This window comes from Gymnoscopelus microlampas (genome assembly GCF_963454915.1).
Source record: "Gymnoscopelus microlampas genome assembly, chromosome: 18".
In the NCBI taxonomy this organism is placed as follows: domain Eukaryota; kingdom Metazoa; phylum Chordata; class Actinopteri; order Myctophiformes; family Myctophidae; genus Gymnoscopelus; species Gymnoscopelus microlampas.
The window spans coordinates 32806789-32820408 of NC_139955.1; the positions used below are offsets into that span (position 1 = coordinate 32806789).

The window sequence follows — 13620 nt, forward strand, 5'->3', positions numbered from 1 at the left end:
TCTTATCATGGAAGTCTGTTTTGTTTGTGGGGTAAATATGCACTTTAGAGAATACCTTATCGCCATCTCAGGTGTAAAAGCGTCACAGGGCACAGTGGTACACAAATAATTTCACAGGCCTTCCCAGCCGCTTTAGATGCTATCGCATTTCAGAAAGGCTGAACGTGTAAGGAACTGTAGCCAAGACTCCTGTCTCTGTCTGGCAGTGGCACATAGAAAGCGAGAGAGAGAGAGAGAAAAAAAACTCCACAGCAAAGGGAGGATGTAAAAGTTTATTATTGCTCCAAAATTATGATCCCCTCTAATTTATTATCTGTGATAAAAATTCACGGGTAGTGTGGGGTTGAGGGTATGTGTAATTCATTTTGGGTGAATTTACTCATGCCCATAATTCTTTCAATAAAAATAAAACTTATATGACATTCATTTTAGTTGAGGATCTTGTTGAACATGACTCTTTTGGGGCAGTTTTTGACCCTCTCTGCTGTGATTTAAAAAACACAGAGCCAGTATGGGACTGTGGGGGAGGGCTTGCCAAATTCTTTAGCCTGGTCAAAGACAAACAGCTCTGTTTGGTGATGTTAATCACCAGTGGTGTGCTAATACATTAAAAGACTGGTACGTGGGTTTACGTCTCAACCTTACAACCTGGTCATTACAGGATGTTGCTAGAGTGACTGTCCTGCACCAGTATCGTCCCGTTTTCAATCCCTGCATGCAGCAATGTCTCTTGTCAAAGTGTCCTGGAGTAAAATGCTGAACCCTTAATGTTAATGATAATTAATGATAATGTAAACAAACAGAAAAGGACCTCCATCTTTCGTTGTGAGTCCTCATAACCTTATTCTGCAAATCTTGTCCAGCACCTGTTGATATTAAACAGATCTGTGAACACAACACACAAACTGTTTCCCCTCCATATCACAATGCCCTTACTGTAAATTGAAGGCCATTCAGCATGTTTTGACTGCGTTTCCCTCAATGTGAATGAATTTGGCCTTGCTATATACTGAACTAGGCGGTCGCCTCCTCTCCCTCATACCTCTTTTTTTGAAACCCCCTTAGGACAAAAGAGCACACATCAAACAGGTGGAATTAACCCAGTCATGTGGGTCAGTCTAAAGGCAATGTTTTTTCTCTTTTCTTTTTTCTGCTGAATGGGCAAGTTGCCTTTTTTGGCCTCTGTTGTGGGGCATTCCTCCACTGAGCATGCACAGGAGTTTGACTTGCAGCCAGGCAAGTTTTTCTGTGTGGTAATAAAGGGCACACATTTCAGAAATGATGAATGACTGTGGTCCATGGCTTGGATTTGTGAACAAGATCTGATGTTTTTCCTACAAGGCTGAAAAATACATGATTTCAAGTAATACTACTTACAAAAGAATACTGGTTATTATTATTAGTACTGGTTATTACTAGTTCCAAACCAATGTTAGCAGCTAACATTAGTAGAGACATTAAGAAAATATATATTTGGTACAGTACAGTCGGCATTAATGAAAGTTGTTCAAAAGCTTTCATTTTTGCTTGGCTGTAAGGAGTGACATTGAGTTGGTACAAGTTGGTTTGCATTTTACTCTTTCAGTATTCAAGGACATTGTGAACTGCAAAGTGCTAAGCAAAAAAATAGACATTTATAGAAACTGTCAAATATGGCGTTCATAAAAATGTAGTAAAAATGTAGGCCTTTTGTGTGTTTTTTTGACCTCGGATTCAAAGTAATTTCTTTGTAATTTAATGTCTTCGCTGGTGTGATCGTAGGAGAGGGGAGATCTGACTGTTGCACACAGAGCAATCGTGTGGAGTGGGCTGAAGGGACACTAATAAAAAAAAAGTAGCCTTATGCAGCATTAATCCTTTCATGTGGTGTATGGCTGTGGAAAGCATGCTGAAGATTAGAGACAGAGAAAAGCATCCCACGGTGCCGCATCATCTCCATTTGGGCAGGCGATGGTGACTCAGCAATCTGAGGTCAATTTGCCCCTCTCCACTTTGTGCATTTGTCTGTGTGTGTGGGTGGGTGTGCATGCTAAGGTATAATATGCAATTGCCATTATTTCAATCAGAAGCCAGTCGACTCTCTCCACTCTGCATGCATACATGCATGTGTGTGGAGGATAGAACTAGAGCCAGTCAGCCTGACCCATATAACGGTTTGGCCAAGAAATATATCGGGCAGTTATTTGACTTGTGCAGCTGATGTGTCACGATGTTTACCCCCCCCCAAAAAAACTAAAAAAAGACCGATGAGCTTATAAATATTTCTGAAAGATTTGTAATAGGGCATAAATGGTTAAAAAGAAGTTCAGTTTGTGAGTATTTTATAAACTTGTTTGCTTTTTCATTGTAAAATTAAAGTTAAATGTTCTTTTCATATATTGAAGTTTAATATACTATTTTTTTATATCTATCAAAAATGTATATTTTTTTTATTTGTTTGCTTATAAACAAAATGTCTCATATAGAAGCTTTAATAAAATCTAGGTTTTTCAAATGTATTATTATTCTTTTTTTTTTTTTTTTTTTTACAAAATATCGGTTATACATATCAGTAATCAGTGGTCAATTAGGTAATCAGGACTCTATAAAATCGGGATTAGCATTGGATCTATAAGTCTGGATGAACTGAATGCTCTGGCAGAGGTCTAGGGGTGGGAGGTTGATCAAGGTTCCCTGGAGACTGTGCATCCTGCCATGTGCCAGGCGAGACCACCACACATCACTGCTGCCTGTGTTTCCACTGTGATGGCGGGGGAGGGGAGTCGGTACATCATGCTTCTGCTGCCTGGCATAGGTTGCCTGGATATTTTCCCCATCTGTGTTAAAAATCCAGGGAAAGCGTGTGCATGTGTGGGAGTAGTACAGTTATGTGTGTACATACTGTAAGCAAGCATGTGAGTGTGTATGTGTGTACGTTGGTGTGTGCAGTGGATGTGTGTTGAATTGATGAATATATGCTTTATATGTGGGCTAGAGGAGAGTAGATGTCCCAGAGGCAAAAGAGAGGAGGGAGTGGAAAGGGGTGAAATTTCAGATTCCTCTGTCAGGATTGAATACCCAGGAATGCACACCTCGTCTGGTCTAGGAAAGAAGTTTGGGGGTTCAGTGATCCAGGGTATTCGGACAGAAATTTAACAACATTTACACTATGGCCTTTAACACTTTTTATTACTTTTTATTTCAACAGTTTGTTGGTACTGTACTAGGTCAGGGAGGGACATTTGATTTTCCAGTGTAAGTTTTAAGAAATAAAAATAACTTCATAAAGCACACAGATTGACCAAACCCAGTCAACCAGTGCAGTATTCTTTACAGCTTCAGGGTGTGTAGAAAAGAAAAACATCTTGGAGATATGAAACGTAGGCCAAATAGCGTCATGCCAGGAGAGATCTTGATAAACTCTGGTGGTTTATCAGAAAATGTCTCTGAAATGGTTTCCTGCTTGCAGGGGCCTGTGGGTAGAACAGTTGTGGCAGTGCAAGGATCATGAGGTATAATTTAAGTTTTTTCTTTAATGGTGGTGTTGTGTCGCTGTGTTGCATATTTCAGACCTCAGAGTATGGTCAATTTGGTGTTTGTTCAAGTTATGGGTTTCTTTGAATTGTATCTGTTAAGGAACGAAGTTGCATCTGCAGACGTTCAGCTTAAATGTTTTTATATTTTGGGCATTAAAGCAGGTGTACTCGTCCAGACCCTTTTTAAAGTACATGCCATGTGTTGGATCAGGTTCAGTATCCCTCACTCAATGACAGTTTCGCAGGGCCGTCATTGTGGCTGTTGTGAGGATTGCTTGTAGGCCCTTTCTGTTGTTGTCACTCTTAACCACCCTGCCGTTCCTCAACTTGTGCTCAGAGTATTATCTGTCTAATGAATGGCTATGTAGACAAGATCATGTAAATACGTCTGTCAAGGACTTAGGCTATATAAAATACAGTTTTGCCTCTATGTGAGCAACCCGTCTTTATCCACTCCTTGATTCATAGAAAGCTTGACTCACAATGAGCTGGATCAGCACATCCCCATTTTGTATGTTCCGCAACACAAGAGTAGCCTCTACAATGAAGGGTTTGATTTCCAAAATGACACATACAGTACACCGTTTTAAATGATAGTTGTTTTGCAAGTTAAGCCATGCTATGTTCGGGTTTTTTTATAGGTGATTTGCTGGGGTGTTTCAGTGTCTTGCTAAAGGACAGTGTGCAGCAGGAGGACATGGTTGATGATGGACATGGACACACATAGCTAATTATATGGGGATTGAACATGGATGTTTCACGAACAATATCGTTTCTCAACCTAGTTGGCTATCCTGCTGCTAAATTGAGTCGTTTTTGAAGTTAGGAGCTACACCTAATTACCTACACCCGAGTCCTCCAAAACAACAGATTGTTTTGGAGGACTGGTCATTTTTCAGGTAGCAGATAGATTTTTTCCAGAACCTAAACATCAGTTTTTTTGGAATGGTAACCCCGCAGGTGGAAATTTTCCATTCAACCCAATCAGGAATTAAGTGGGTGAATTCGATTGAGAGATTGAGGAGGAAATGAGACCATATGGTATATATATATATATAGAGAGAGAGGCTGAAGCAAAGCGCCATTCCTCTCCGTCATTTGATTTGGTGCTTGGGACTCTGGAGCCCATGCCTGTGCCCTCCTTTCTCAAGAAAGAGAGTGCCCTCTTACTTTACTCGTCAGTGCTCATTGCTTGTTGAATTAGATAATTGGAGTGAGATGAGATGGTTGTTTTCTCCCCACCTTCCGCACTCTCACCCTACACACGCTTCCCATGAGTCAGCTGTTTCGATGAGGCTTACCGTGTTGCTGAGCTCTCCTAACTGATGGAAACTATACAGCGCAGGCTTTCTTCAAATTTGACTTCTCTCATAAATATAGAGACTGGCATGCATTGTTCCCTTACACAAATTGATTCCCTTTTACCTAATAAAGAGTCTCCATTCATTTTTCTCCCTACCAGACAAGATTGACTGTTTTATCGGTATTTCTCTGTCTGGAGTTTACAAAGCCCTACTCACTGCTGCTCAGCGCCTCTTCTTCTGTTAGCTGATAGAATTGTGTGAAAGCTGGATGTGTTTGACATCCCATAGCCACTGTGTACTGCTTGTTCTCCTCCATCGAGTGGGTATACTGTATACGTGTGTGTGTGTGTGTGTGTGTGTGTGTGTGCACGTGTTTGGTGTGTGGTTGGTTGGGAGGGAGGAAGGAAAGGGATGTCGGGCTGAGCGCCCAATCCATAAAATGAGTTGTGTACATTTGTAAGGCAGTGGCAGAGTTCCCAGCACAGTGCCCCCACTCCCCTTCGCGTCACCGGCCTTGACATCTTCACTATGTTTCAGGGCGAAAGTCTCCTTTGCAGCACATCGCATAGCGGTGAGGGCTGTGATTGGAGGCTGCAGTGGCCACAAGCACACGACACAACACAACTTGGCATGACAGATGGCGATGGCATTAGACGCGTTTCACGTTTCCTTGTGAAACTTGGCCAATGCACGTTTCTCGTCTTAAATGATGATCACATTCATCACCTCGGGGCATATGTTTGTTGAGAGGGCACCCAAGGAGTTGGTTTCACAGTTTGTCTAATTTACTAGTTATTTCATTTATTTGGTTCAGGAATGATGTAAGTTAGTCTTGCAATCAAAACTGGGTTGTCTGTGTGAATGTTCTCCATTCAGTTTTATTGCTACTTGCCATGATTTGTCCTCTGCTTGATGCTTGAAGGGAAGGCAGCTGATTTATGAGAAGATAATAGCTTTCTGCTTGGTCTTCATAGTGAAGGATTAACTATATGGATAGATACGCACATCAACAGTGGGTGCTGGGTCAAGTGTAGAACATGATCACTTCAGTTGAGTCAGGTTAATTCACATGACAAGGATCCATCATCATGCATCGAAACGTTATCTGAACGTTATCAAGTTGCAAGCTTGTATATCTACAATTCTTTAATAGCCAATGCAAAAATCTAAAATGACACAGGTGTTTTCCTGGTTTCAACGGGATAAAAAATAATAAGAAAAAATAAACTTAGTTTTCTTCACTATCAAGGTAGCTACAGTACATAGCAGGAATGCCCACTTTTTCATTGAACACACGCACGCGCGCACACACGCATGCGCGCGCGCACACGCACGCACACACGCACACACGCACAAACGCACAGGCACGCGTGCATCCTTGCATGGATACATTGTACTTTCCCAAACGGCAGTGCAGGATCCATGCACACACTACATCCATCAGAGACACAGAGTGAATCAGAGTGTGATTAGATGTGTTTCTCAGTGAGAGCAGTGTGATAATAGAAGAGCTACCGGTTCACCAGTGTCTCCGCCACCCTCATCTTTTCTCAGAGCAGATGAAAATGAGCAGTATAAGAAACCTGCTGGGTCACCTAGGGACGCCTACCCTCAGTTGTTGTATAATGTGCTACGCGTTCAATCTTATGGAAAACTGCAAGACTGTATTTTTGTGTATACTTTGCAGGCTCTGCTGCATTTGTATACATCGTTGCTGTGCTGTCGGGCAGAAACCTCTTATCTCCATATTCTAACTTATTTTTCGTAAAGTAACGCCCTACTACTTGATCATACTACAGCGTCACACAAAAGCATCAAAAGTAGCAGATCCACAAGCTCGAAACGCGGTGCGAAGCGACGCCTTTTGAGCTTGTCGATCTGCTACTTTTGATGCTTTTGAATTTGAATCCTGAATAGTAACTGTTTTGGACTCATGAGGTTTCCACCCGACAAGAGACGATATCAAATATTCTATACAGATGAAGGCATGGCATCCGCGCCATATTCACTTTTGCAATGCATAAGCTGACATTTGGCTTAATAATAATGATTGTGGAAATGGTGCCCATTGCATTTAATTTAGGAACATTGTTAAATGCAATGTATAGTAATGGCAAGACTATCTCTAGTCCGCCCTGCATAAATAGGTGTTATATGAGAATGTGAAATGTGTACAAAGACTGACGTGAGGATAGTGAACAATTCCAGAACAGGAAGTTAGAAATTAACTAGCATTAGCATTGATTTATTTACTCATTGCAATATACAAAGGTTCTTTTATGTCTTGACATGGGAACAACAGGGTCAGGCCTGAACTAAAAGCAGTTATACCGGTTCTGGGAATGGATAATAATAGTAACAGAGAAAGCCTTTTGAATGTTGTTGTAATTGTTGGTGGCAGTTACGCTAGGACTGGGATCTCGCCAGCACAAACATACCACCCAAAAAAAAAGTGCAGTTGTAAGCTATCTTACTGTAGTGGCATTTGTGCATGAAATTGCACCACACATTAGCACTGGAGCAAACGGACTCCTCGCCTTTTTCCTACGGCATGTGGTTCTGTGTTGTTTAAAAGGTTAATGTGGCATTTAAACCCTGGGTTTATGAGCTCAGCTGAGAATTGATGTGGTAGTGTGATATACACTATGTTATATGCATACTGTGTTATATGTGCGTGTTCGTGTGTATGTATGGTCAAGGATGATTCATCTGTCCATCTCGCTTTTTTTCCACATCTCTGTTGACCAGTGCCTATGGTTTTTGCACCACTGAACTCTCAAGTGTGCATTTGTCTTTGTAATGATGGGTTTCGTGCACTGCAACCCTACTATGATATACTTCTCTGTTTAGTTGTCGACAAACTGTTCTTGCTGACAGTCTGATCACGTCCTGCATTTACACTCTTAAGCAGGGATGAAAGTGGATTGAAATTCTGGCCGTTACAACCCCAACGTAAAAACAAAACAAAAACGGAACCATTCTACCCCACTTGCATCACGTATCGCTAGTTTAAGTCTTTATATGACAGCGATGGTGGAAGGCAGAAAATGCAGAGAGTGAGTTGGGGAATGACATTGAGCAGCATCTACTCTATTACTGTGTTTTCATTACAGTGCCAGTATATTACCGACAAAAAACTGGCAGAACTTGCTGGAATGAAATGGGAAGAGACCGTTTTCACGTGCCCTCATTGGCAGTAAAAGTGTTGGTAATGAGCTGTATGCGACCGTTTTCATTATAGTCTCATTTGTAAAGGCATAACACTTACTCGCGTGAGAGCTGACAGTAAGCATGCGAGACTTCCATGTGCAGGCAGACTAACCTCGTGTCACCAGCAGACAGGCTTGTAACTTTAATCCATTGAAAGAACAGAAGAGAAGCAAACAGTCCTTTCCCTCTCTCTCAATCATTCATTCATCACGTGGGGGTTAACAGGTGGAGTTGGCAGTTCTGCTTCTCGCCTAAAATCTCATGTCCAAGACGTGGCGGATCTTGAAATGTCAACTTAATCGATTGTTCTTTTTTCTTAATGGCTACTTATTAAATCATATTAAAGACTGTGTGTCTCTCTCTCTCTCTCTCTCTCTCTCTCTCTCTCGCCCACCTTCTCCCTATAAACGGATCAGTAAGACCAGTAAGAACGCTCTCTCACTCACGCTCTCTCTCTCTTTCTCTTTCTCTTTGTCAATGTCATCACGCTATCCACCGTATTCCACCGATACATGCTGGACAAATGACTAGGAAGTTTGCCAAAAGTTTTAGAACACCAAAACTGCCGCTATACAAGATCAGTACCTGTTTTAACATGGGATGGATTTCAAAATTTCCATTGTACTGCCTGCACAGGTGAAAACGACTTTCATTGAGAATTTGAGACCGTTTTTTAGAGCGCTTTCAAAATATATGTCAATTTAATGAAGCCGAGAGATGTGTTTGGAAATAATTTAGCAAATTATTATTATTATATATTTCTTTTTTTCTTCTGACATCATGTTCTCACAGCAACCATTAAAAACTACAGCATAATGAAGTGTAGATGAAGATGTTTGCACAGGATGCTTCCGTTCTTCAAATCTTCCACATTGGGCCTACAAGATGTCATTTGGCACTGGCTGGTTCGAGGGGACGGGTTGTCACGAAAATCAATCAGAATGAGCAAGAATCGGATCTAATCCGTGACCTCAAATTGCTCTGAGGCGCTTGAATGGCACCTGCCCTTTGATGTGAAGAGTGCACACTTCAGTTAAAATAACAGTCACTACATGGCAGAACAGCTTGAGCTTCCTGACCTGCACAAAGTCACCAGGGTTAGAAATAATTCTCTATTTTTTTTTAAAGTAAAATTGAATCATGATTTGGAGAATTGTGACAACCCTACTGGATGGGGAGTTTTGAAATGCCTTTTACTTACTGTCAACTGAGGCCGATAGACTGATCAGATTTAGTGCCCATCAATAAAATTGGCCAGTTCCTCACTGTACCTATCTTATTTCAGCAGCACCACTGCTTCTGTCATAACAAACAAGCTTGTCGGCAACTTGTTTATTTCAGAGAAAAGTATTCTGTGCCGTGACAAGTACTACATGATGGGTGTGGATTTGAAATTCTGCTCTAATATGCTGTCCTATTATGTCTCTGTCCCACCCCATCTCACTCTCTTTTTTTTTTTACCCTGTCCCACACAGATGCGTCCTCCTGCCCCTGTTGAGCGTCAAGCCTCCCCAGCAGTCCCTCTTTCTGTTGGTGGACTCGGTGGATGAGGGCTGCCAGCCAGTGGAGGGTCAGGGTGGGGAGCAGAGATCCTCCCCGCCCGGCTCCCCCAGGACCATCGCTGAGCTCCTGGCCGCACACCACGAGTTCCTGCCCCCCTGGCTGCTGCTGATCTGCTCCGCACGGCGCCAGAACAAGGCCATCACCAAGCTGTTCACAGGTAATGAATGATGACTTGAGATGAGTTGGATTAAGTTATAATATCAGGTTCTAAAACTTTGTAGCTCGAGACCAAAGAGACATTTGATGATGTCTCTCCTCGGGACCCAAACTAGTGAAAATAGCAGATCTACAAGCTCACAACGCGTCGCATGGCGACGCGTTGTGAGCTTGTAGATAGGCTATTTTCACTACTACTACTTTTCACTACTTCTTAATTTGTGGAATTTATTGGATTCGTATTTATTCAGGAAATTATTTTGAAAAACTAAAAAATGATATTTACTCTCAGCCTATAGAAATGGGTCCGCAACACCCACTGTATGGGAAACACTTGACTTATATGACAAGTAACAAACTTGGAGAGTAAAAAGACCATCAATCTTGATGTCAAAAACGATAAAACACACATTGAACACAGCAGGATTTGTAAAGAATGTGACATGCAAAGTATGTTCAGGTTGTATGGAGTGTACACTTTACTCAGTGCATATTCAGGCACATTGGTGAATACACACAGGTTAGTTTTTTCAGAGAGATATTTCTATAAGTGAAGGGGATTCTCTATTTCAGGCTGTAGTACACAGATTGCAGTACCAACGTTGGAGTCTTGCTCAAATATACTTTGCCAGGACATAATGAATGTAGCAGGATTTGAACCTGGAATTTCTGTTAAGGTTGTTTCTCTGGGCTCTTTGAGGCATTTTTGCTGACTCATCCAGAATGACTCGATGATGAGTGAGCAGGTTTGGGGTTCAGTGTCTTGCTCAAGGATACTTTGGCAGGATATATGGGACTGTTAATATTGGGCTGTCATGGGGATCAAAGCTGTGACCTTTTCTCTGTTGTCTTTTAATTTATTGTTCTTTACTTTTACATTATATTTTAGGGAAGACAGAAAGGCAGGGTGAGGGCAGAGAAGATAGATTAGCTCACAGGTTTTAAACTGACCCTTGTGACTATGTGATCAGTATTAACTGTTTGAGCCAGGATAGTGTTTCTAACCTCTGTGCGACCGCCCTTATTAACAAATACAAATACTTTTAAGTGGTTATCAGGGCTATTGTTCTACAATTGAAGACATTTGCCAGATGTTTTTGAGAAAGTGTGTTTTAAAGAAAATGCAAAATGGTGGAACGTTTTGATTGTACCATTTAAGAGGACATAAAGCAAGCTGGTATAGTGCCACCATGAGTCCAATTAGAAAGATTTTGGGTGGAGGTACTTCCTTCCCTTCCTTGGTACTTCCTTTTGTGCGTGCAAAGTCTTGCGTTGATCAGTCCTGTGGTTTTCGAGATTAGCTGAGAACACACAGACGGGGGCAAAAATATAATCTCCGTCCATGGCCTTCTGGCCTGGCTGAGATAAATATAGCGGATCCAGTCTGTATAGTTATTTTTATATTGTCAGCTGAGAACGTTTTTTTTTTTTTAAATGTAAAGCTACCATTATTTGCTTAACATTTGCAAGAGCAGGTTTCAAATATTTTGAATGGTGGGTGTGTTACGAAATGCATGAGTCACAAGTATTAAGTTCAGTATGAGACAGCTTTTTTCCCCTTGGCATTAAGGTTTGGCAAGAGGAAAAGCCATCAAAATCCTTTTTATTAGAATGTCCTGAATGCTTCGAGCTTGCAGACCTGCTACTTTTGATACTTTTGTGTGACGCTGTAGTGTCAATCAAGTACAACATTGAATTCACGAAAAAACACAAAAAGTTAAAATATGGAGATAAGAGGTTTCTGATCGACAGCAACAATATATTACTTCCAGAGTCAGTATAAACGTCACACTCCTGTTTCTAGCCTCTTGCTGCTAATAAGCATTCCAAACAGGATAGGTAAAAAAGAAAGGAAAAGAAGCCAGCTTGTGAAAGTGTTATGGTGACCAACCGCTGTCTTTACCTTCACAGCCAAGAAAGCAGCAGCATGCCACTATTCTCACTCCCAACCTGGCTACCTGGCTCCATTTGCTACTGTTTACACCTGACTGAATGGAAAACTAGATTATGCCACCCACGTAGTCAGTGCTTTGGTAAAGCACAATGTTTCAGTGATTTCCTGAATAGTGAAATTGTGCGTGATACCAGAACTTATCATGAAATTGCAGCCCATTTTGACCCATTAAGACCTGGAACTGTGTCATTTTTAGACTTGAGCTAAAAAGCATTATTTTACACTTTGGCTAGTATTCAAAAATAGCAGATATATATAGCGCGGCACCGAGTGCCGCGCTACGAGCTTGTAGATCTGCTATTTTTGAAAATTCGTGAAAATGTGTGAAAATCTTTGAATATATATATTTTAAAGCGAACATGTGTAACTCAAATCTTTGCTTCTGGGGGTCCCTGGAACAAAATATTTTGATGGGGGTCCGTGGCCAAATACATATCATTTTGGGGGTCCTTGACATGAAAAAGATTGAGCACCACTGATATAGAAACGTACGTTTTTCAGAATACTGTTGAGATTTAGGAGACATGTAGAATCGGCTTCAGGTCTCAATGGGTTAATTGATGCACTAGGCAACTTTTCCACTTCCCCCCTACAAATGGCTTTTTTGGAGATAGTTTGACGTAACCCTTTTTGAAATGAAGCCAGCAAGATGCTATAAACAGGAGCTCACCATTTCTACTGACTGCTGACTCTGGAAGTAATATTCTCTGTGGGTCCAAGTACTACAGGTACAGTATGTGTATATATAGGTCTCTAAAACTGCCAGACTTACCCTTTAACCCATTCAATCCGGGAACGCATCTACAAATGTCTTCTAAATCCTAACAGGTTTCTGAAAAACGTATGTTGCTGAATATCAGCGGTGCTCAAACGTTTTCATGTCAAGGACCACCCAAAATGATATGTATTTGGCCGCCGACACCATATCAAAATATGTAGTTCCAGGGACCCAGAAGCAAAGGTTTGAGTTACAAATGTTCGCTTTAAAAAGATATATATTCAAAGATTTGGACCGATTTTCACGATAAAAAAAAACACGCAGATCTACAAGCTCATAGCGTGGCACTCGGTGCTGCGCTATGAGCTTGTATATCTGCTATTTTTGAATATCCGAAGAAATCTTAAAATGACACAGATGCGTTCCCGGTCTGAATGGCTTAAGGCTGTTCTGAAACGGTGAACATGAGGGCCATTCGCCGCGTCGCATGTCTGATTAGGCCTATCTAGTTGTCAGGACAGCAGCCTACGCAACAGTGATGAGCAGGAACAACATTAATCAAGGACCACAAGGCCGTGTGGGAGGAAGGTTCTTCCTGCAGGCTGAGCATCCACCTTTCCACAAACAGCCTTTTTTCGTTCCCTCCACACTTGACACTTTGCATGGTTATGTAATATGCCAATTTATGTGCTCCTTTCTGTTTTGTTCCATACTCGGCAAATCTGTTGTTGCTGTCGGGCAGAAACCTCTTATTTCCATATTCTAACGCAGGGGTCTGGGACCCCTAGGGGGTCCTTAGAGTTACTACAGGGGGTCCGCCAAATCTTTGTGTGATAAGATTTTTTTTTTTACCTCATTTTCACTATTTTTTTCAAATGTTTTTCTAATGTTTTTCTATTTCTTTTCTATTTTTTTTCTACATTTTTTCTACATTTTTCTAAATTTTTTCTAATTTTTTTTTTTACCTAACATTAAGCACTTGAACCCTAGCATCCCTTTTCTGAGGAGAACTTTAGCCAAAAAATAGCAGATCTACAAGCTCACAACGCCTCGCATCGCGAGGCGTTGTGAGCTTGTAGATCGGCTATTTTTTGTCAAAGAGGTGTTTGGTGTAGAGGGAAAAAAAGAGCAGACCAAGTAAACAAAAAAAGTTGAATCTGAAACACAATTTTATACAATATAGAGTAGGGGGTCCCTGCT

At 41.3% G+C, this 13620-nt stretch overlaps 1 protein-coding gene across 1 annotated transcript in view; it reads left to right on the forward strand.

The window, feature by feature from the left end:
• The window catches only part of ankrd50 (ankyrin repeat domain 50), a 38661-nt gene that overhangs the window by 4141 nt on the left and 20900 nt on the right, over nt 1-13620 (forward strand). The window contains exon 3 of the mRNA XM_084041341.1: nt 9505-9749. Coding sequence (XP_083897467.1) covers nt 9505-9749 — 245 coding nt within the window. The remainder of the gene's footprint in view (nt 1-9504; nt 9750-13620) is intronic.